Source organism: Zalophus californianus, chromosome 16 (genome assembly GCF_009762305.2).
Source record: "Zalophus californianus isolate mZalCal1 chromosome 16, mZalCal1.pri.v2, whole genome shotgun sequence".
In the NCBI taxonomy this organism is placed as follows: Eukaryota; Metazoa; Chordata; class Mammalia; order Carnivora; family Otariidae; genus Zalophus; species Zalophus californianus.
Genome location: NC_045610.1, coordinates 4306455 through 4327181, shown reverse-complemented (window position 1 = coordinate 4327181; position 20727 = coordinate 4306455). Strand labels below are relative to the sequence as shown.

Below are 20727 nucleotides of genomic sequence, written 5' to 3'. Positions count from 1 at the left end.
CCCTTCTCTCCTACCTGCCCCGTCCAGTGATTCTCCATTATGTCTGCAGGTGCATCTGGGGGTCGTCAGGGAGTGCCAACATGCAGTGTCTAGGACCTCTGTGTTTCCGATGCCACGTGGAATCTTCTGTGACACTCTTCCTGCCCTCGATCCTGCATCAATGTTCTCTGCCCAAGAAGCGACTGTAGTCTCCTCTGTGTCACCACTCCCGGAGGGCCCCCTCGGCGAGGGCAGGAGTGAGGGCGCCAAGGGCTGTGCCTGCCAGCTTTTGAGGCCCCAGGACAGTGCTGAATGCTGCACCCTGCGGGGTGTGTGCTGCCCACCCCATCCCTGCTCGGCACAGCACTTCGGTCCTGGGCCAGACCGCCCGCACCTCGAGTCTCTCAATCCCCAAAACAGGACGTTGTCCTTGGCGGTCCCTGTCTCTGTAGGGCTGGGCAGGGAACAGGCTGTGTGGGCTGTGAGATTCCGCATTTCTGGCACCCAACACTGAGGACCCTGATGAATGGGGAAGACAAGGGTGGGGCGGGCTCACCCAGACACCTGCCCAAACGCCCTGGGTCTTCAGTCAAGCACCAGCGCCCTCCGCAAGAGCCAAAAGGTGGAAGCAATCTGAGTGTCTGCGGACAGGGGAATGAATGCACAAAATGTGGTCTATCCGCACAATGAGAGGCTACTGAGCATTAAAAAAGGAAAGGAATTCTGACACCCGCTACAACACGGGTGAGCCTCGAGGACATTACGCTGAGTGAAATAAGCCAGTTGCAAAGAGACAATACTGCATGACCCCACTCCCGGGAGGTCCCAGGTGCAGCCACATTCACAGGGACAGGAAATAGAGTGGCAGGTGCCCGGGCTGGAGGTGGGGATGGGGAGTAAGTGTTCACTGGGGCAGAGGTCCAGTGTCACGAGATGAAGAGGTCTAGAGATGGGATGCACAATAATGTGAGTGTGAAAAATGGTCACCAGGGTAAATTTCGTCCCCTGTATATTTTACCCCAGGTTGAAAAAGACAAAACCAGAGAGCCAACCTCCTCCTGAGCACCCACTCCCTGGGGAGGACTGAAGGGCCGGCTCTGCTGATGGGAACCTGTCCCCACTCTGTGCTCTCTCCTGTGGCTTCTCAGGCCACAGATGCCACACACTGGGGGGCACCCAGGATCCCCCCCCTGGGGGACGTGAGAGAAGCCTGTAAGGGTGCCAGATGGCAGGGCTGAGAGGGGCGGGTAGCATCCGGAGGCAGGGAGGGGGCCCGCTGCTCATCCTGACGCCACCACACCTCCTCCAGCCATGGACAGGGCCGGGCGGCAGCAGGTGCTGACCCTCCTCCCTGTCTGCCTCGCCCTGGCCTTCTCCCTTGCCGCCATGGTCAGCACCCACTGGTGCGAGGGGACCCGGAGGGTGGCAAAGCCTCTGTGCCGGGACCAGCCGGGCAGGCTGCACTGCATTCACTTCAGCGGGGGCCACGGCAGCGGTGGCAGGAGGGACAACGGGAGCCAGGCTGTCCAGTACATTTGGGAGACGGGGGACGACAAGTTCATCCAGTGCAGGTTCCACGTGGGGCTCTGGCAGTCCTGTGAGGAGAGCCTCGGCAGCACAGGTGAGCACGGCCGCAGGGGACGGGGGTGGGTGACAGGTGCAGGAATTTTGGAGCCGCGCTACCTGGCTCTGAGTCCCAGCTCGGCCACCGACTGCCTCTGTGTCCTTGGGCAAGCTTCTTCACCTCTCTGAGCCTGTTTTCTCGGCTGTAAAATAGGAAGGATAGTGGTACTCGTGACCCAGAGTCATTATAAAGATTGAATGACTGTGTTCACGGTCTTGCAACAGTGCTTGCTGCAATGTGTTAATAAACACTCGCTTTTACCATTTGCTACTGTCACCCGATCCCTAGAGAACCTGAAGTGGCCCCGTCCGACTCTAAACTGCGCCTTTGCACTTTTAAGGGGGTCTTGGAATGGCAGGTTCTCTTAGAAAACTGACTTTTATCATCATCGGTGGGAAGGGAACCCCCTCTGTGGAGCAGCTACCAGAAGTAAGATTCCTTAACAAGCTAGACCTTTGTCTCTGGAAACCCTTGAAATAACCCTGCAGAGTAGTATTGTTTCCTCGGCTCACAAATGAGGAAACTGAGGCTCCGAGTTTCAGGTCACATGGCTGGTAAGCCCAACCCCTTTCTCACCGTATTATTACGAAGCTCTGATCTTTTGAGCTTCTATGGGTTTGGCAGAATGGTGGTGAGGGAAATGGGGGAGGGGGAGAGACGAGAGAGCAGAGGGAGGGGAAGGGTTGGTATTTGGAGCTCTTATATATCAGGGAAAAAAATTTATTTTTTTACCACCTAAGGAACAGAGGAAGGAGGACCTGGACTCCCCAGTGTCAGGTAGCCTGGCTGCAAACCCAAGCCCATGCTTGGGGCCAGGATGCTCTTCCCTTCCTGCTAAGAAAGCACACCCCTCAAAGTGGAAAGGAGAGACCCCCCCATCCCCATTTCTCTCTTGATCTTGGGCTTAACACGTTAAATCTCTTGACCGGCTTTTTACTTTCCCTGGAGTTTCTAACTGCCTTTTCCCATCCTCGTAACATTAGTGGTTTATTCCTGAGGTCTAAGTAAAAGACTCCAAGTAGGAACCCTCTGATATGCTGCTTACCCCCTCCATCCTGTCCCAGTGGGGGCCACAGAAGGGCAGGGCCTAGTCTTATTCTTTTTCATGTCCCAGTCAGTGCGTATGGCCTTTGCTTTAAGTGTGGCGCATACACTGCCACAGCACCTAGAGCTAAGCCTACCAGAAGCACGTCCCTACCCCTGTCCTCTGGGGAGTGCAGCTATCTTCCTATAAGTCCGCTCTCTCTACCCCCACAAACAGGCGCAGGAGGCTCATGATCCCGCATTCTGGAGGGCACCAAAGGCAGTCTCAGATTTTCAGTTTGGAAACTATGCAGTTTCCATAGGCAAGTTGCTTGGAGACGTCCACTCCCCTTCCAAGTCCCCATCTGAGGACTGCCTACTTCAATTTCCAGAGCTGCATGTGAGCATCACACGGGCTATCAAATGTTTGCTGTGCATGATAGTCGCCCAGGAAGTTAGTACAAATCCAGGTGCCCAGCCCTGGAGATCCTGATTCAGTAGGTCTTGGATGGGGTCTAGAAATCTACAAGTCCTTTTTTAAAAAAAATATGTTTAACCAAGGTAATATTTACACATGGATAAGAGATAAAAGTCATTTTGAAACGCTTATAAGGAAAACCAACAGTCCCCTGCTGCCCTCCAGCTTCATAACCTAGGCCCACCCTTCAAGGAAACCACTTTTAGCTTAGTTGTTTCTTCTGGTATTTGCTTCCATGTTTCAAAAACCATGTGCTGTCTTCATGTAAGACGTTATTTATTGAGTTCCTGCCATAATAGATAAGGCTAAATTTCTCATACCACTACATCCCACACCTGTTCTGCCATCTTCCTAATAAATCAATAAACAAATAATAAATAATATTGTTCATCACAGAATCAAAGAGGTGCTATCATTACATTAAATTTCTTGTACAGCTTTTTGCTTTTCCTGGAGTTCCTATTTGCCTTTTCTTTTCTCATCCTCATAGCAATTGCTTTTTATTCCTCTCAGCTCTCCTTTCCATCTGGTGTTATCTATATTTCTAATAAGCTCCCCTGGTGATTAAGACACACACCAAAGTCAGAGAAACATGACCCAGGATATAGCAAAGCCCTCTGGAAAGAGGGCACTCAAAGCAGCATGGAATAAATTTGCTAAAAGCCATTTCCTTGTTAAGCACAGCAAGAATGTGCTAGGAGAATGGAAGGATAGAAAGGCGAGTGAGCCACAGTGGTGAGACCTGAGATGAAACTAAAACAAGGAAAAAGATGATAATGGTTATCACAAAGATTGACCTATGATATGGGAATAGAAAGAACGGAGAAGTTCCTTACAGCTCTGGGCACGGCGAAGTCTTCATAAAGGAGGTGGTCACGGTACCCAGACCTCCAAGCAGGACTATGATTTTAATAGATGGAGATTAGGGTTGAGGCTATTCCAGGCAGACAGGACAGAGTGAGCAAAGTTCTGAGGCAGAACAGTTCTGGTATTTGCATTAGAACACAAGGCAGGGTGGAAGAATTTAACTCACATGGCTCTTCAGTGTCACCTGAGGCAGCTTCTCCTCCCCTGCAACACAAGGTCACGGTCACTCCAGGACAAGGAACTGAGCAAGACGATGTTCCCTGGAAAGAAAAACCTAACTGAAGAAAATTAGAAGCTTCTGTAATGTTAGGGGAGGTTGGGCCACAGTGGAACCTGAACCTGAGGGCAGGAATTAGAAAATTAGACAGTTGGGAGCTGCTTCCCCAATGACCAGGGAACTGGGAGAAAGGATTCTGCAGGGGTTGGACTCAAGGGAAGTCTGGGCTTTTCAGGGACTGGAAGCCTCATCTCTTAAATGATGTCAAAGCTAGGGGCTTCAGGCAGGGCTGGAAGCAGGTGCAAACTGTCTACTGGCATATGGCACATGCCTGACATATTCACACAAACACTGTGCAGATAGATGATATAAACTGTCCCTGAGCTTTCTGATAAAAAACTATTACCAGGTCGGGGGAGGGGGCCTTCTCGACCTAAAACAGGGGCCAATGGCTGTGTGAGGGTCTTTCAAACTTCTTCCTCTAGAGACCAGGAGTCTCCTTGGCACTTCTGCTAATGCAGAGTGTGTTTACTAACACACACACACACACACACACACACACACACACACACACATACACACACACCGCCTTCTCATGGATCACACCACTAAAAGGTTTTTAAATATATTGTCAGGAGCACAGGCTGAATTCTAAGGAGGGTTGAGGTTCTCAGTGCTTCATGCACAAAGCCAAGTAGAAGTAAAGAGTGTCATTCTTAACCCCTTTCGGATTTATGTGCATCTTATACACTTGATGTCAGGCCAGAAAAAGACTTTAACCAGTGCTTTGCTGGATTTTCTCAAAGATGACCCCCCCCGAGAGATGCCTTTTGAGATGTTTTTTGTAAAAATTAAATAAAATTTTCTCGACCGTCAAAAAAAATTGTTGTAATGTAAATGTAAAATGTAAAAAAATGTAGTGTTGCATATTACATTTTCTTCTTGAAAATTCGCAATGCACATTAACATATTAAAATTTCTAAGAAGTCTCACAATAAAGAAGACTGTTTACTATGTATTACATATCCCAGGGTTTCCCAAAATCAGTTGACACCGGAGAAAGAGTCTGCTCGGAGGAACATTCTTTGTTAAAGACTTACCTAAAACAATAGGTGCATTTTGTAGATGGGAAAATCAAGATCTAGAGGCAAAAGTGCCCCCTTGAAGACTGAACAGTTAGATTCTGGTAGAGCAAGACATAGAGCTCAGATTTCTTAACCCAGACTCCCCGTTCCCCCCGCCAAACATGCCCAAAACTTAATTGAAAGGCAATTGTCTTATAATTGCCAATACGTACATTTGTGTCCATCAATCCAAGAAACCTCTGCTCACATTTTTTTTTTTTTTAGATTTTATTTATTTGTTAGAGAGAGAGAGAGCATGGGCGAGAGAGTTAGCAAGGGTACAAGCAGGGGGAGCTGCAGGCAGAGGGAGAAGCAGGCTCCCTGCTGAGCAAGGAGCCCGATGTGGGACTCGATCCCAGGGCACTGGGATCATGACCCGAGCTGAAGGCAGACGCCCAACCAACTGAGCCACCCGGGCGTCCCTGCTCACATTTTAATATGTTTCCTATTATAATAAAGTTGTCTGGGTAAACCACAGTCTCTAAATATTGTCATCACTTTATTAAAAACCAAGAGGAGGACATCGTCTCCAGAACACCTTTTTTTTTTCCTTTAAGAGAAACGTGATCACCCTCACAGGTTACAAGATAGCCCCAGAGCAAAAAGTTTAGAATTAAGTTTTTATTAAATAATAACTAAAGTAATAGCAAACATACAAGAGAATAAAACAGAAGATATTCATCACAGGTCGAAACCAATGCCCACAGAAGGTGGTAACAGAAGCGAATGGAGCAAGGCCGTCAGGGAATGCCAATGACCTTGACACCTCATCCCCAGCTCAAGGAGGCAGCCCCTTGCTCAGCTCAGCTTTATGGCCACATGGACTTAAGTGCTCGGTGTTGTCAGAACCTCTGATTTCTCAAGGGAAGTAAGATATTTGTATTTCCATGTGAAAATTCCCAGTTTTAAAGTATCTTGAAGGGGGACCTGGGTGGCTCAGTCGGTTGAACCTCTGACTCTTGGTTTCAGCTCAGCTCATGATCTTGCAGTCATGGGATCCAGCCCCACATCAGGCTCCATACTCAGCAGGGCGTCTGCTTCGGATTCTCTCTCTCTCCCTGACCCTCCCCCCCACTCAATCTCTCTCTCTCTCTCAAATAAATAAATTAATGAATAATCTTAAAAAAAAAGTATCTTGAAAATATTGCATCGGCCCGAGAAAGTACGTCTGCAGCAGAATATAGCCTGGGGCCCCCAGTTAAAGATCACTCCACACAAACATCTGCTCTTAGTGTAATTTATCACAAGTGCCTGGGAGATTCGGGGTACCTGAAAGAAAAGGATTATAGCTGGAGGTGAATAGGAAGGCACCCAAATGGTGCTCGGAGAGAGGGTCAGAAGGGGCGTGGGCTGCTCAGGAGACCTACCAGTAAGCACTCCAGCCTGGAGAGAGTGCCCCTTGATCCAAATAAGCCCAGGAAAGGGGCCTCGGGAAGCCCAACCACCCCCAGCTCTGTGGCACCATGAGGTCTCATGGATATTTTCCTTCTGAATCAGCTTCATCTCCCTCCCTGCAAAAGCTGACCCTCCAGGGGCACCTGGGTGGCTCAGTTGGTTAAACCGCTGCCTTCAGCTCAGGTCATGATCCCAGGGTCCTGGGATCGAGCCCCACATCGGGCTCCCTGCTCATGCAGGAAGCCTGCTTCTCCCTCTGCCTGCCGCTCCCCCTGCTTGTGCTCTCTCCCTCTCTCTCCCTCTCTCTCTCTCTCTCTCTCTCTCGCTATCTCTCTCTGTGTGTCAAATAAATAAATAAAATCTTTAAAAAACAAACAAACAAACAAAAAAAAACCAACAACAACAACAACAAAAAAAACTGGCCCTCCAGGGAGTCCTTGCCTGGAGTGCGATCTGGGGACATCCCCTGCTCAAGCCACCTATCCCTGTTCCTGTTGCCAGGGTGTCTTTCAAGGGGGGCGGCGCCCCTGATTCCCTCCTCTGAAATGACGAAGCAATGAGTCAACAAAATGTGCTGGTTTCCAATTCTTCACTGTTCTGCTAAACTCCCAAAAGGTCAAGGACAGAGGGGCCTGGGCACCCCACGGGGGGTAGGAGTGGAGGATGAGCCGGCAGGGATGGGAGAGCCCAGCGCTGGGGACCTGGCCACCGTGTCCCAAGCTGGCTTGTCGCCCCACTTGGCTGGTGAAGCCCTTGCCGCCGAGCTATGTAACACCCGCCTCTCTGGCTTCGTAGGATTTATGAAGATTTTTCCTTTTAATCCTGCTGGCCTCATTCAAAAGGAACACCATTTCTGAGGATTCAAATTAATCAGGGGCTCACTATGGCCTGACTCTTTGCCCAGGCTGACATCAGACTTCAGAGCTTTGGTGAATTCTCCTAATCTCCTTGGCTGGCTCCCCTTTCTCTCTGCCCCGCCCCTCGTTCTGTACCGGGCCCCCTCTTTATTCCTGTGACAAAGGGCAGGCCTCTTGGGAAGGCAACATAGACGATGACTCCCCCACGAATTATGTAGAAAGACAGCAGGTGGTGCTACGCAAAAGGATACGGGGTCTCAGGTGGGAGAGCCCGGTTTCCGATTCTGACTCTACCAACCTGTCTGAGCCTGGCCTCCAAATCTGTCAAAGGCTATGGGTACTTGCCTTTATGGATAATGAAACACTCCAAAAAAAAAAAAAAAAAGTGTCAGGCAGTTCACCAAATACTTGCAAACTTTCTCATTGGAGGACTTGTATGAGAGAGCAAGGTTTACAGTAGGAAATCTCTCTGAGAGCAGCGTGTGAATGTAGAGATGTCCCCCCATGCTGTGGGGGCCTCCTTGGTAGAACCAGGGGGACGTGGACAAATTTGGGGGACTGTGACCATAACATCACAGGCACTGCCCAAAATCACAGAATCTGCGAGGATAACGGACCCATCGCCTCAATCCAAAGTTGACTTAATTAAAAAGCTGAAGAGGCCCCTGTGGCTTTAGATCAGCAGATGGGTCCCCAAGGCTGTCGTCCTCACCCCCAGCTGTGTAAAATGTTTGTTGTGGATGGTTATGTGACAGGTGAGAAAGTATCCCAACAGGGCGGCTCAAGCAAATGGCTGTATCATAAACCCAGGCTTTGTTCCTCTTTCTCCTCTAGCCCAGCAGAGTGCACTGGAGACGTGCAAAGCAATGAGGCCCCAGGGCACTTGGAGTTGCATGAGGACAAGCACAGCAAATCTCAAGGATTATGGTCTTTAGACAAGCACTGCCATGAGTGTGCACCTGCTCATGCATAGGATCCTTCCCGCGTGAGCCTGACCAGGGTGGAAAGTGAAGCCAAGGGAAGAGCTCAGTGTTGGGAGGACAGGTAGAGGAGGCTGGCCATAAAAGAAGAGGAATTCTGACTCAGTGCTGGAGGAATAGGGAGCCACAGTAGGCTCTTGGAATAGGGGACTTATCTGGGATTTTCTCTCCTCCGAAAGAGAAGTGATCTCCACCGTCGAAAGATGCTCCCCTGAGCTTATTTCTGTCCCTGAAAACTTCCAGCAAAGGCAGGTGCTGTGATCCTGGCCCTCAGGGTACTTAGAGTCTATTATAATTAATAATGATGTGTGCTAGTCACATGCAAATAGGGCCCGGGCGGAAGTCATTTATTTCAGTGGGATTTCAGTGCCGTGCTATGTCATTAAATCTTCAAAGAGAGGCTACTGCAGGGACTACTGAACCTGTTTTAGGGACAAGAGAACCATTCCTTTGAAGAGTCAATGATCTGTGCCCTGCCTTGCCCTGTTTTAGTTCCTGGCAGCCCAGGAAGATGCTGAGATCATGACCTGAGCCGAAATCAAGAGTTGGATGCTTAACCGACTGAGCCACCCAGGCGCCCCTGCTCTAATTCATTTTTAAAAAAATCAGTACCAAATTTGTTACTTTCCCTCTAACTGGAAACAAACTATCTGAGGCTCACACCATAATGGATGCTGTTGGGGAAGTTGAGAACCCCTGGTCTCAGGCTCGCAGTATCAGTCCAGATGGGCTAGATTATGCTGCAGTAACGAACAACCCCCAAATCCCAGTGGTTTAAGTCCACAAATTCATTCCTAGTTCATTCTGTGTGGATTTTTCAGGTCGGCAAGGAGTGAGTCCTCCCCACAGCAATTCAGGGACCCAGGCTGATAGAGATTCCATCCAGACGTGTGCTTCTGTGATCGCAGAGGCAGGGAAACAAGAACCAGTGGGCAGTCCGTTGGCTCTTAAAGCTTCTGACCAGAAGTGACCCATCTCACAGCAGCTCCCTATTCAGTGGCCAAAGAAAGTCATATGGCCAAGCCTGGACTCACAGGATGGGATGGGATTGAATCATGCTCCTGTGGGGTGGCTGGCGGGGGGGGGGGGGGCACTACACATCTATGAACAATAAAGCAATCTGCCATGTTCCCCAATCCTTGTTCAACAGGACCCGGGATAGACAGTAACACAGTCTGTCGCTAATTGTCACAGCTACTCCTACTTACGACTATATTCTCCTTGGGTTCTAGGTGAAAAGTGTAGGAGTTTCCAGAGTATAATACCAGCTGAAGAACAAGGTAAATACCTTACTCATGTTCTGTCCACCAGCCACAATTTGGATAATTTTTTCTGTCCACAATTTGGATAACCTTTATTGTTTTTGTGGGGACGCCAGAAAAGATGAGAGAGTTATTTATGGTTTTACCACAAAGTCAAATCCAAAAGTTAGAACTGCTGGCTCTCTCCACGTGCCCTATAGTCCATGGTGCTGGGAAATGTCAAACCACCCATTCTGCCGGCGGGAAGCCCCGATGCGTAGTGTTAGCTGTTTCCCAGAGTATGAATACTCCCGCCATGGCTCACTGCAAACTACCAACACAAGGTAGATGCAGGGCTGAGAAGAGATGAGCTCCAGCCACCACTAACTACAGCACTTTGTCCAACATAACACTCATCAAATCCGTGATGACTTTCTCCGTATCTGTTTCCCCAGCAGGAATAAAGGTTTTGTGAAGGCAGGCATCACGCCTGTTTCCTCCACTGCTGGGTCCCCAGCACCTAGCTTGCTCTACTGGAGGACTTCCAGAAACATTAGCTTCCCTCCCTCTCCTCCTGACCCACTCGCACCCACCCCCAACACAGTTCCTTGGAGCTGCAGGTGGGATCCCCTCCAGAGGGCAAATAATTGGCTCACATAGAAACAAACAAGGTTTTGGGATCTCTAACCAGGGCTCTTAAACTCTCACACATCTCTGTCCTCTTGTTTAAGCGTGGTATCTTTTTTAAAAAAAGACAAAGATAAAGTCTTCTGGTGAAATCTAAACAACTCATTAGCTTTGGAGCTAGAGAATAAAGCCCCCCAGCATCTCTATGTCTTCGCATCAGACTCTTATTCTATTTCTTTTCCCTCCCAGCAAAGGACAATATTTACACAATCCTCTCTCAACCCCAAGGAGCCCTCTGTGACTGCCAACTTTCCAGATTCAACAGACGTAGCTGTGGGTTTTTTTTTTTTTACCCCTTGGTGTTTGGTTTTTATTTTTAATTTTTTATGTATTTCTTTTGTTTTAGAAGTGAACTAAATCAAAGGGCTAGACATGGCGGTACTTCTGAATTCCCAATGCTCAGCATCTCTGACATTCTCACATTTTTGCAGGTGTTCTGTGGTTGTCCATTGGGGCCGAAATCCTGAATATCCTTCTGTTGTTGACAAGTGCCATCCTCCTGGGCTCCAGAGTGAGTTATCGTGGCTCTGGGTTCCACTTGCTCAGAGTGGACGCATCTGTGGCCATCCTCATGGTGCTCGCAGGTACTTGCCCACGGCAGTATTCAGACAGGCTGACTCCCCACACCCTGCCCCAGTCGGAGGGACAGAGCTTCAGCCAAAGTGCAGGCTGGCTCTTTTCTGTCGATGGCCAGTTCATCAAGACAGCTGGCTGGTCTACCGAAGAAGTCACTGAGTTAACCCCGTTGGGGGGAAAGCAATGATGCTTTGGGTGACTGATGAAAAGACACGGGGTAGGCATGAGGCTTGGAGAATAAAATGTCTTACTGTGTCTTTATCACAACTCTGGGAAGGAGATACACTGGCTCTGAGAACAGAAATTGCCTAATTTAGTAGAGTGGTTATGCATGAAAAATTCTGCCTGGATTCAAATCCCTGCTACCTAATGGCTGTGTGACCCCAGGCAAGTCACTCAACCTCTCTGAGCCAGCTCTCTCAAAAGACTATGGTGATGACTAGGTAAGAATGCACCTAGTATGTAGTAAGAATGCAAGAAATGGTCACTTGTTAAAAATCATCATCCAAGTTTGGTGTACATATAAGAATGAAGAACACCCTTTTGGGGGGGGGGGCGGTTTCTGTGTCCTCCAAGCAACTTTTAGAGCAACTTCATTTGGTCTCCTGAGTTGGCCTTTCCATCAAGAGAAGAACCCCAAACAAATGACTTCCTTCGATTCTCTGTCCGATATTGAAGCTCTGTTAATAGTGCATCAGCCCAACTGGGAGCTCACTTCTGTGCTTGATAAGTGTCAGGCGTCTTTCCCAAGCCTTATCATCAGTGAATAGGATGATAAAATCAAATTTATGGATCTTCATAGCAAAGAGCCTGCCCATGGACGCTTGGAGATTTCCCCAGGTTCTGGCATCCCCGAGGGCCCCCCAGGATCATGACAGTAGGCTTCTTTCTGGATGTCTGATCAGTTTTGACTGCGAACACAATGTCAGGTAAAATGTTTGAGGATTTACATCACAAGGACTTTAGCCAGCCCTATTAACATATAATTGCCCCCACCAATTAAAACTGTTTCTATTCGGGCCCCTGAAGCCAATCCCTAACTGGCCGCCAGTTGCCATACATTTATTAAATTAAAACACCATATGTGTAATTAGAGTCCCTGCAAAAAGAAAGACAAAACAATGAAACTAGGGTTTAAAAGTAAAATTCAAGAAAGCTTTCTTGAACAGAAGACCAAACTCTGTGTATAGAAAGCTCCCTCCAAGTACCTGGAAAAACAGACACAGTGCACTCAAATCCTCAACATATCCTCCAAACCTATGGGAAAAAAAGTCTTCGGGGGTCTGCAGGCAAAAAAACCAAGACACTTACAAAGGAAAGAAAATCCCATTGGCAGCTGATTTCTGTTCCTCCTGATTACTGCCACGTGAGTCTAGTGTGGCCAGAACACACTCAGATTTTTATCTAAAGTATCCCAGTGTTGAAGCCTTAGCAAATCATCCACCTGAAAAAGAACATGATAGAAGACTGTAGAATGTGGCGTTAGGTCAAATGTAGCTCAAGGACCCCTCATCTGTGCTGGGAAAGAGAATGGAACATCGGAGCCTCTGAGCATAGGGAGACAGGGGTATTATAGACTGGGGAGAGTTGGTCATGGGAGGAATGACCTGGCCACTGTGCGAATTCATGAAAATAAGGAATTAGTGCGTATGTGAAACATGAAGGCTTGAAAGGACTCAAGCAGGATGCTTCTGGCTTTCTTTCATCCAACTCACATAAGGTAGAGAAACTCCATTCTTAACTCTGGCTCACAGAGCTCTCCTTATGCAGGGGTTCTCAGCATGGTGGCCCACATGATGTACACAACCATTTTTCAAATCACTGTGAACCTTGGACCAGAAGATTGGAAGCCTCAGACGTGGGACTATGGCTGGTCCTACTGGTGAGTTCTGGCCGTGGCGCTCAAGTCCTGATGGGCTGTCAGGGATGCACACAGATTTTGTAGGACTACGGACCTTGGCCATCATTCCGCCACCTGACTTTGGATGAATTTCTTAACCATTCTGTAGCCCCGCTCTCTCCTCTGTGAAGGGATGATACTTGTCTCATGCATTCATAGGCATTTAAAGAGATTAGGTTTGGTAAAATCTTTGACCCAGAGTTAAGTCCTCAAGCCACAGAGACACTGATGTTCTTCCATTCTTAAACACAGCTTGGGGGGAAAGTCCCGAGTAATAATGCTTAGTAAATACTTCAGTGTTGGGAGACCCAGCCCCAGTTTCTAATGGACAAAGCCAGGACATAAAAGTTCTGTCTCTTAATGGAAAGACTCAGCCATGCCATATAAGATCACAGCGGTTCTTTTTGATATGGATATCCAAAGTACTGCTGCAGTTTTTTTTTTAATTTTTTATTGTTATGTTAATCGCCATATATTACATCATTTGTTTTGGTGTAGTGTTCCATGATTCATTGTTTGTTCGTAACACCCAGTGCTCCATGCAGAATGTGCCCTCTTGTGCTGCAGTTTTATACATACACACACACACACACACACACACACACACACACACACGTAATTTTCATCCTGTATAACAATCTCTTATGTTACTTTTCTCTTTGTAAAACAAATAACACATTCTAGGTTTACTCCCTCATGTTGCCATTCTAGGGTTTGGTGAACATGTCCGTGATACGGTTACCTCCATGATTTAATAGATTTTGTACTCTTCTCAGTTTGTGTCCCAGCCTGAAGAAGTTATTTGTTTTTTACAAACATTTCTTTGTAGCATCACAGCATTCCCTTGACCTGTGTGTCACTTTAGTTGCCTCCTTCCAGACATCATTGTTTCTGAGGTGACGTCACCGGTGCTGCACACAGTGGAGAACGCAGCTGCACTAAAGCTCAGATCAATGTCAGGTGGGCCAACAACTATGGCCAATTGATGCTGTGGGTTGAAGTAGATCCCAAACATCAAAGGAGTCTGTAGAATGGTCTACTTCTTTCCAATATCATTTTGTTTCATTTCCAATTACTTGTAATTACTTAACTCTTAATCAAAGAAATAGATGCAAATAGTTTTTAAAAATCAAAGAGTATTAAACAGGGGGCACCTGGGTGGCTCAGTATGTAGAGCATGCAACTCTTGATCTTGGGGACGTGAGTTTGAGCCCCATATTGGGTGCAGAGATTGCTTAAATATAAAATCTTTTAAAAAAATCAAATAGCATAAACATAGCAATCTCTCACTTCTGTCTCTCCCTGTTCCACTCCTCTAACCCCACCAAAGCCCCCCATCTTTCTCTCCACTCGGGATGGCTATTCTGAGGCGTGCCACATGACACTTCCCTTTGCCACTCTTTTGTACTGGAGAGCTGTTTCCTAGGTCCCATATCATTATCTTACTTAGTTTGCATTCACATTTTGTGGGGGCACATCCCCCAGTGAGGGAGAAATTATTTTATTTCTGGCATATTTGGAAAGGTACTTATTCAATGCTCCATATTTGATTGATAGTTTGGCAGAGTGTAGAATCCTTTGTTGAAAATCATTTTCCCTGAAAAATGTGAAGGTGTGGTTCCATTTCCTTCTAGAACTTACTGATTCTGGGAAGATTTCCATACTCTTCTGATTCATGTTCTGTTATAGGTAAGCTGGTGTTTTCTACTCTTTATTACTGGTGTTAAGAAATGTCAGGATAATGCACCTCGGAGGGGAAATCTTTCATTCACTTTCATTCTTCTTTCCTGTGTTTGATGGGTCCTTCAATCTGAATATTCATGTCCTAGAATTCTGGGGATTTTTTCTGTTATTATTTCATTGATTATTTCCATTCCTTAGCTTTCTGTTCTCTTTAGAAACTTCTTGTTAGTTCAATATCGAGACTCTTGGATTAATCATCTAGATGTCATCGTATCCCTCACATTTTCTAGCTCCTTCTTTTTGTAATCTTTTCTGAAAATGTTCCTCTCTTTGTCATCTAACTTTCCTATTGAATTATTGTTGGATCTTACTTGAATTTCCAAAAGGTCTTTCTTGTTTTCTAGTTGTTTCTTTTTCATATATTCTGAGCTTGCCTTGTTCATGCAGCATCTTTCATATCTCTCTGTAGGTAGTGATCAAAGGGTTTTCTTCTGGTTGCTGTTTTCTTCTGTTCCTTGTGCTATCTCTTTTCTTTAGATTCCCCCCCACTGTTGGACCTTTCCTCTAGATGTTAGTATCTTTTTTTTTAAATAAATTTTTATTGTTATGTTAATCACCATACATTACATCATTAGTTTTTGACGTAGTGTTCCATGATTCATTGTTTGTGCATAACACCCAGTGCTCCACGCAGAACGTGCCCTCTTTAATACCCACCACCAGGCTAACCCATCCCCCCACCCCCTTCCCCTCTAGAACCCTCAGTTTGTTTTTCAGAGTCCATCGTCTCTCATGGTTCGTCTCCCCCTCCGACTTACTCCCCTTCATTCTTCCCCTCCTGCTATCTTCTTCTTTTTTTTCTTAACATATATTGCATTATTTGTTTCAGAAGTACAAATCCGTGATTCATCAGTCTTGTACAATTCACAGTGCTCACCATATGTCTATCACCCCAATGTCTCCCCAATGTCTATCACCCAGCCACCCCATCCCTCCCACCCCCCCACCACTCCAGCAACCCTCAGTTTGTTTCCTGAGATTAAGAATTCCTCATATCAGTGAGGTCATATGATACATGTCTTTCTCTGATTGACTTATTTCACTCAGCATAACACCCTCCAGTTCCATCCACGTCGTTGCAAATGGCAAGATCTCATTCCTTTTGATGGCTGCATAATATTCCATTGAATATATATACCACATCTTCTTTATCCATTCATCTGTCGATGGACATCTTGGCTCTTTCCACAGTTTGGCTGTTGTGGACATTGCTGCTATAAACATTGGGGTGCACGTACCCTTCGGATCCCTACATTTGTATCTTTGTGGTAAATACCCAGTAGTGCAATTGCTGGATCATATGGTAGCTCTATTTTCAACTGTTTGAGGAACCCCCATACTGTTTTCCAGAGGGGTTGCACCAGCTTGCATTCCCACCAACAGTGTAGGAAGGTTCCCCTTTCTCCACATCCCCGCCAACATCTGTTGTTTCCTGACTTGTTGATTTTAGCCATTCTGACGGGTGTGAGGTGGTATCTCATTGAGGTTTTGATTTGGATTTCCCTGATGCCGAGCGATGTGGAGCACTTTTTCATGTGTCTGTTGGCCATTTGGATGTCTTCTTTGGAGAAATGTCTGTTCATGTCTTCTGCCCAATTCTTGATTGGATTATTTGTTCTTTGGGTGTGGAGTTTGATAAGTTCTTTATAGATTTTGGATACTAGCCCTTTATCTGATATGTCATTTGCAAATATTTTCTCCCATTCTGTCGGTTGTCTTTTGGTTTTGTGGACTGTTTCTTTTGCTGTGCAAAAGCTTTTTATCTTGATGAAATCCCAATAGTTCATTTTTGCCCTGGCTTCCCTTGCCTTTGGCGATGTTTCTAGGAAGAAGTTGCTGTGGCTGAGGTGGAAGAGGTTGCTGCCTGTGTTCTCCTTTAGGATTTTGATGGACTCCTGTCTCACGTTTAGGTCTTTCAACCACTGGAGTCTATTTTTGTGTGTGGTGTAAGGAAGTGGTCCAGTTTCATTCTTCTGCATGTGGCTGTCCAATTTTCCCAACACCATTTGTTGAAGAGACTGTCTTTTTGCCATTGGACATTCTTTCCTGCTTTGTCAAAGATGAGTTGACCATAGAGTTGAGGGTCCATTTCTGGGCTCTCGATTCTGTTCCATTGATCTATGTGTCTGTTTTTGTGCCAGTACCATACTGTCTTGATGATGACAGCTTTGTAATAGAGCTGGAAGTCCGGAATTGTGATGCCGCCGGCTTTGCTTTTCTTTTTCAAGATTCCTCTGGCTATTCGGGGTCTCTTCTGGTGCCATACAAATTTTAGGATTATTTGTTCCATTTCTTTGAAAAAGGTGGATGGTATTTTGATGGGGATTGCATTGAATGTGTAGATTGCTCTAGGTAGCACTGACATCTTCACAATGTTTGTTCTTCCAATCCATGAGCATGGAACGTTTTTCCATTTCTTTGTGTCTTCTTCAATTTCTTTCCTGAGTATTTTCTAGTTTTCTGAGTACAGATCCTTTGCCTCTTTGGTTAAATTTATTCCTAGGTATCTTATGGTTTTGGGTGCAATTGTAAATGGGATCGACTCCTTGATTTGTCTCTCTTCTGTCTTGTTGTTGGTGTATAGGAATGCCACTGATTTCTGTGCATTGATTTTATAGCCTGCTACTTGACTGAATTCCTGTATGAGTTCTAGCAGTTTTGGGGTGGAGTCTTTTGGGTTTTCCACATACAGTATCATATCATCTGCAAAGAGTGAGAGTTTGACTTCCTCTTTGCCGATTTGGATGCCTTTGATTTCTTTTTGTTGTCTGATTGCTGTGGCTAGGACTTCTAACACTATGTTGAATAGCAGTGGTGAGAGTGGACATCCCTGCCGCGTTCCTGACCTTAGGGGAAAAGCTCTCAGCTTTTCCCCATTGAGAATGATATTCGCTGTAGGTTTTTCATAGATGGCTTTTATGATATTGACGTATGTACCCTCTATCCCTATACTCTGAAGAGTTTTGAGCAAGAAAGGATGCTGTACTTTGTCAAATGCTTTTTCTGCATCTATTGAGAGGATCATATGATTCTTGTTCTTTCTTTTGTTAATGTATTGTATCACGTTGATTGATTTGCGGATGTTGAACCAGCCTTGCAGCCCAGGGATAAATCCCACTTGGTCGTGGTGAATAATCCTTTTAATGTACTGTTGGATCCTATTGGCTAGTATTTTTGGTGAGAATTTTTGCATCCATGTTCATCAAGGATATTGGTCTGTAATTCTCCTTTTTGATGGGATCTTTGTCTGGTTTTGGGATCAAGGTAATGGTGGCCTCATAAAATGAGTTCGGAAGTTTTCCTTCCATTTCTATTTTTTGGAACAGTTTCAGGAGAATAGGTATTAATTCTTCTTTAAATGTCTGATAGAATTCCCCTGGGAAGCCATCTGGCCCTGGGCTTTTGTTTGTTGGGAGATTTTGGATGACTGCTTTAATTTCCTTAGTGGTTATAGGTCTGTTCAGGCTTTCTATTTCTTCCTGGTTCAATTTTGGTAGTTGATACATCTCTAGGAATGCACCCATTTCTTCCAGGTTATCTAATTTGCTGGCATAGAGTTGCTCATAATAGGTTCTTATAATTGTTTGTATTTCTTTGGTGTTGGTTGTGATCTCTCCTCTTTCGTTCATGATTTTGTTGATTTGGGTCATTTCTCTTTTCTTTTTGATCAGTCTGGCCAGGGGTTGATCAATCTTGTTAATTCTTTCAAAGAACCAGCTCCTAGTTTCGTGGATCTGTTCTACTGTTCTTTTGGTTTCTATTTCATTGATTTCTGCTCTGATCTTTATGATTTCTCTTCTCCTGCTGGGTTTAGGCTTTATTTGCTATTCTTTCTCCAGCTCCTTTAGGTGTAGGGTTAGGTTGTGTATTTGAGACCTTTCTTGTTTCTTGAGAAAGGCTTGTATTGCTATATACTTTCCTCTCAGGACTGCCTTTGCTGTATCCCAGAGATTTTGAACAGTTGTGTTTTCATTTTCATTGGTTTCCATGAATTTTTTTAATTCTTCTTTAATTTCCTGGTTGACCCATTCATTCTTTAGTAGGATGCTCTTTAGCCTCCATGTATTCGAGTTCTTTCCGACTTTCCTCTTGTGATTGAGATGTTGGTATCTTTGATGTCAAGTTATATTTAAGGATGATTGGAAGCTCTAGAGTGGGTTTAGAAATTAGTTATGGGTAGGTTTCTTTGTAGGTAATTGGATAAGGGGACTTCTATTTTACCTGGGAATTTCACCCCCTGAAAACACACAAATGCCAGCTGGCAGAGGTTCTTTCTCAGCAACCATTCCACTGGGTTCTGTAGAAGGTGAAAAGTATAGATCATCATATCAGAATGCAACAGGCTTCCAGAGGGTAGAGACAGAAAGTAACAACACCAATGTCGTACCCTGGGTTAGAGCCAACCACCACTGCAACTAAAAGCAACACTGTTATGTTAGCAGATACTATGCTGAGTACTTCCCAGCATTAGTTCATTGAATTCCTCACAACCACCCTGTGTGTGCTGTTACTATTAGTCAAGTTTTGCAGATGATGAACCTGATCCAGAGAGATGAAGTCACCAGCTCAAGGGTGCATAGCTCATAAGAGATAGGTGCAAACCCACAGTGCAAACTTAGCACAATGACCCCAAAGTCCGTTCTCTTAACCACTGGGCTACAGCGACACTATTGGCTGGTCTCTGAAACTTGTGATCCAAAGTCCAGGTCCAAACTGGGTGGAAAGAGGAGCTGGTTTTTCACCAGACTGACCACCAGCAGGAAACCCTGGAACCACAGCCTCTTTCCTGCTCCTTCCTAACTGTGCCTTTTGTTGACAGCCTCGCGTGGGGTTCCTTTGCCCTCTGCATGGCTGTGTCGGTCATAGCCATGAACAGATACACAGCAGCCCGCTGGGAGTTCATAGAGAAGCAGAGGATACAGAAGGGCAGTCGGCACTCTCAACAAAACTTCCCGGAACCCAAGGCTTTGGAAAGTGTTTGGGAAACAAAAGCTGCTCCCAGCCCTGACGGACATGCCCTCGTGAGTGTGTCAGAGCACCTGCCACCAAGTGACCCAGGCAAAGTGTCCATGTGCTAACCAGTGCTTGTGGCTATCAAATCTGCATAGGCAGGCAAGCCAGACACTTATGTCCACAATGAACATCTCTGGGGTGGGCTTCAGAAGGCTGTGGTCCAGGTAAACTTTCTACCTACCATCTTACCCTTTATTAAACAGCTTTGGCTTCAGCTAATGATTCCTGGTAAAATGTCAGTGTCTTTAAGTGAGATTACGCTTACAGAAGATATCAACCATTGACACTCTGGTATAAATGAGCATCTCAAGCTTTCACGACAGTGGGCTTAATAAGGGTAACCAAAGAAGAGGGAACATGTAAGCACTAACGGTAAGAGAAGTTGAAGAAAGGGGAAAGCAAGGTTCTAACTACAAAGGGTGTGAAATGTGTTGCCCACATTTGTTTGTTGACAGAAGAGTCCAGAAAATTTTCCCTTAATGACAAGCCCCCTGAATGTTTCAAATAAAATCACTCAATCTACTTATGCTAAACTGTATTTATACGCTCACAGAATAAGGGGAAATCAGCTAACTTCTTCATGTTTGGGGCTCTAGTCAAGTACCCGTCTAACAAATGATGGTCCCAAGGGATTTTATGTTTTGTTGAACCCAGCATATTTGAAGAGATGTAAAATGGAATTTTGTCAGAATAAGCCCAACTCAGAAAGGCGTGCTGAGATTCCCCTGGGCCATTTCTTCACCTGGAGCAAGGGGGTCTGTACCCAGTGGCTTCTGCCCTCCATAGTATATGGGTTATTTTCTACGGTTTGTCACCCCTGTGTATCCAGGTAGGTAGATCCTGTGTCACTGTCACAATATCAAATCAGAGTCTGATCCTAGAGAGAAGGAAACATGCCAGAAATGTTCACAGAGACACTCGGTTCTCTTTTAAACAGCAAAGCAAAACCAAACGTATCTATGTAGAATGTGGCTGCAGGTGCCAAAGAAGAAATGAATTTCTTTGCTACATCCTCTGAGCTCC

At 45.8% G+C, this 20727-nt stretch overlaps 1 protein-coding gene across 1 annotated transcript; it reads left to right on the top strand.

The window, feature by feature from the left end:
• The first annotated feature begins 1290 nt into the window (after positions 1-1290).
• On the top strand, positions 1291-19769 carry GSG1L2 (GSG1 like 2). Its single transcript, XM_035724408.1, has 5 exons — positions 1291-1600; positions 9777-9824; positions 10904-11056; positions 12819-12930; positions 19511-19769. The coding sequence occupies exons 1-5, from the start codon at positions 1291-1293 to the stop codon at positions 19767-19769; spliced, it is 882 nt and encodes a 293-aa protein (XP_035580301.1).
• Positions 19770-20727: the final 958 nt, after the last annotated feature.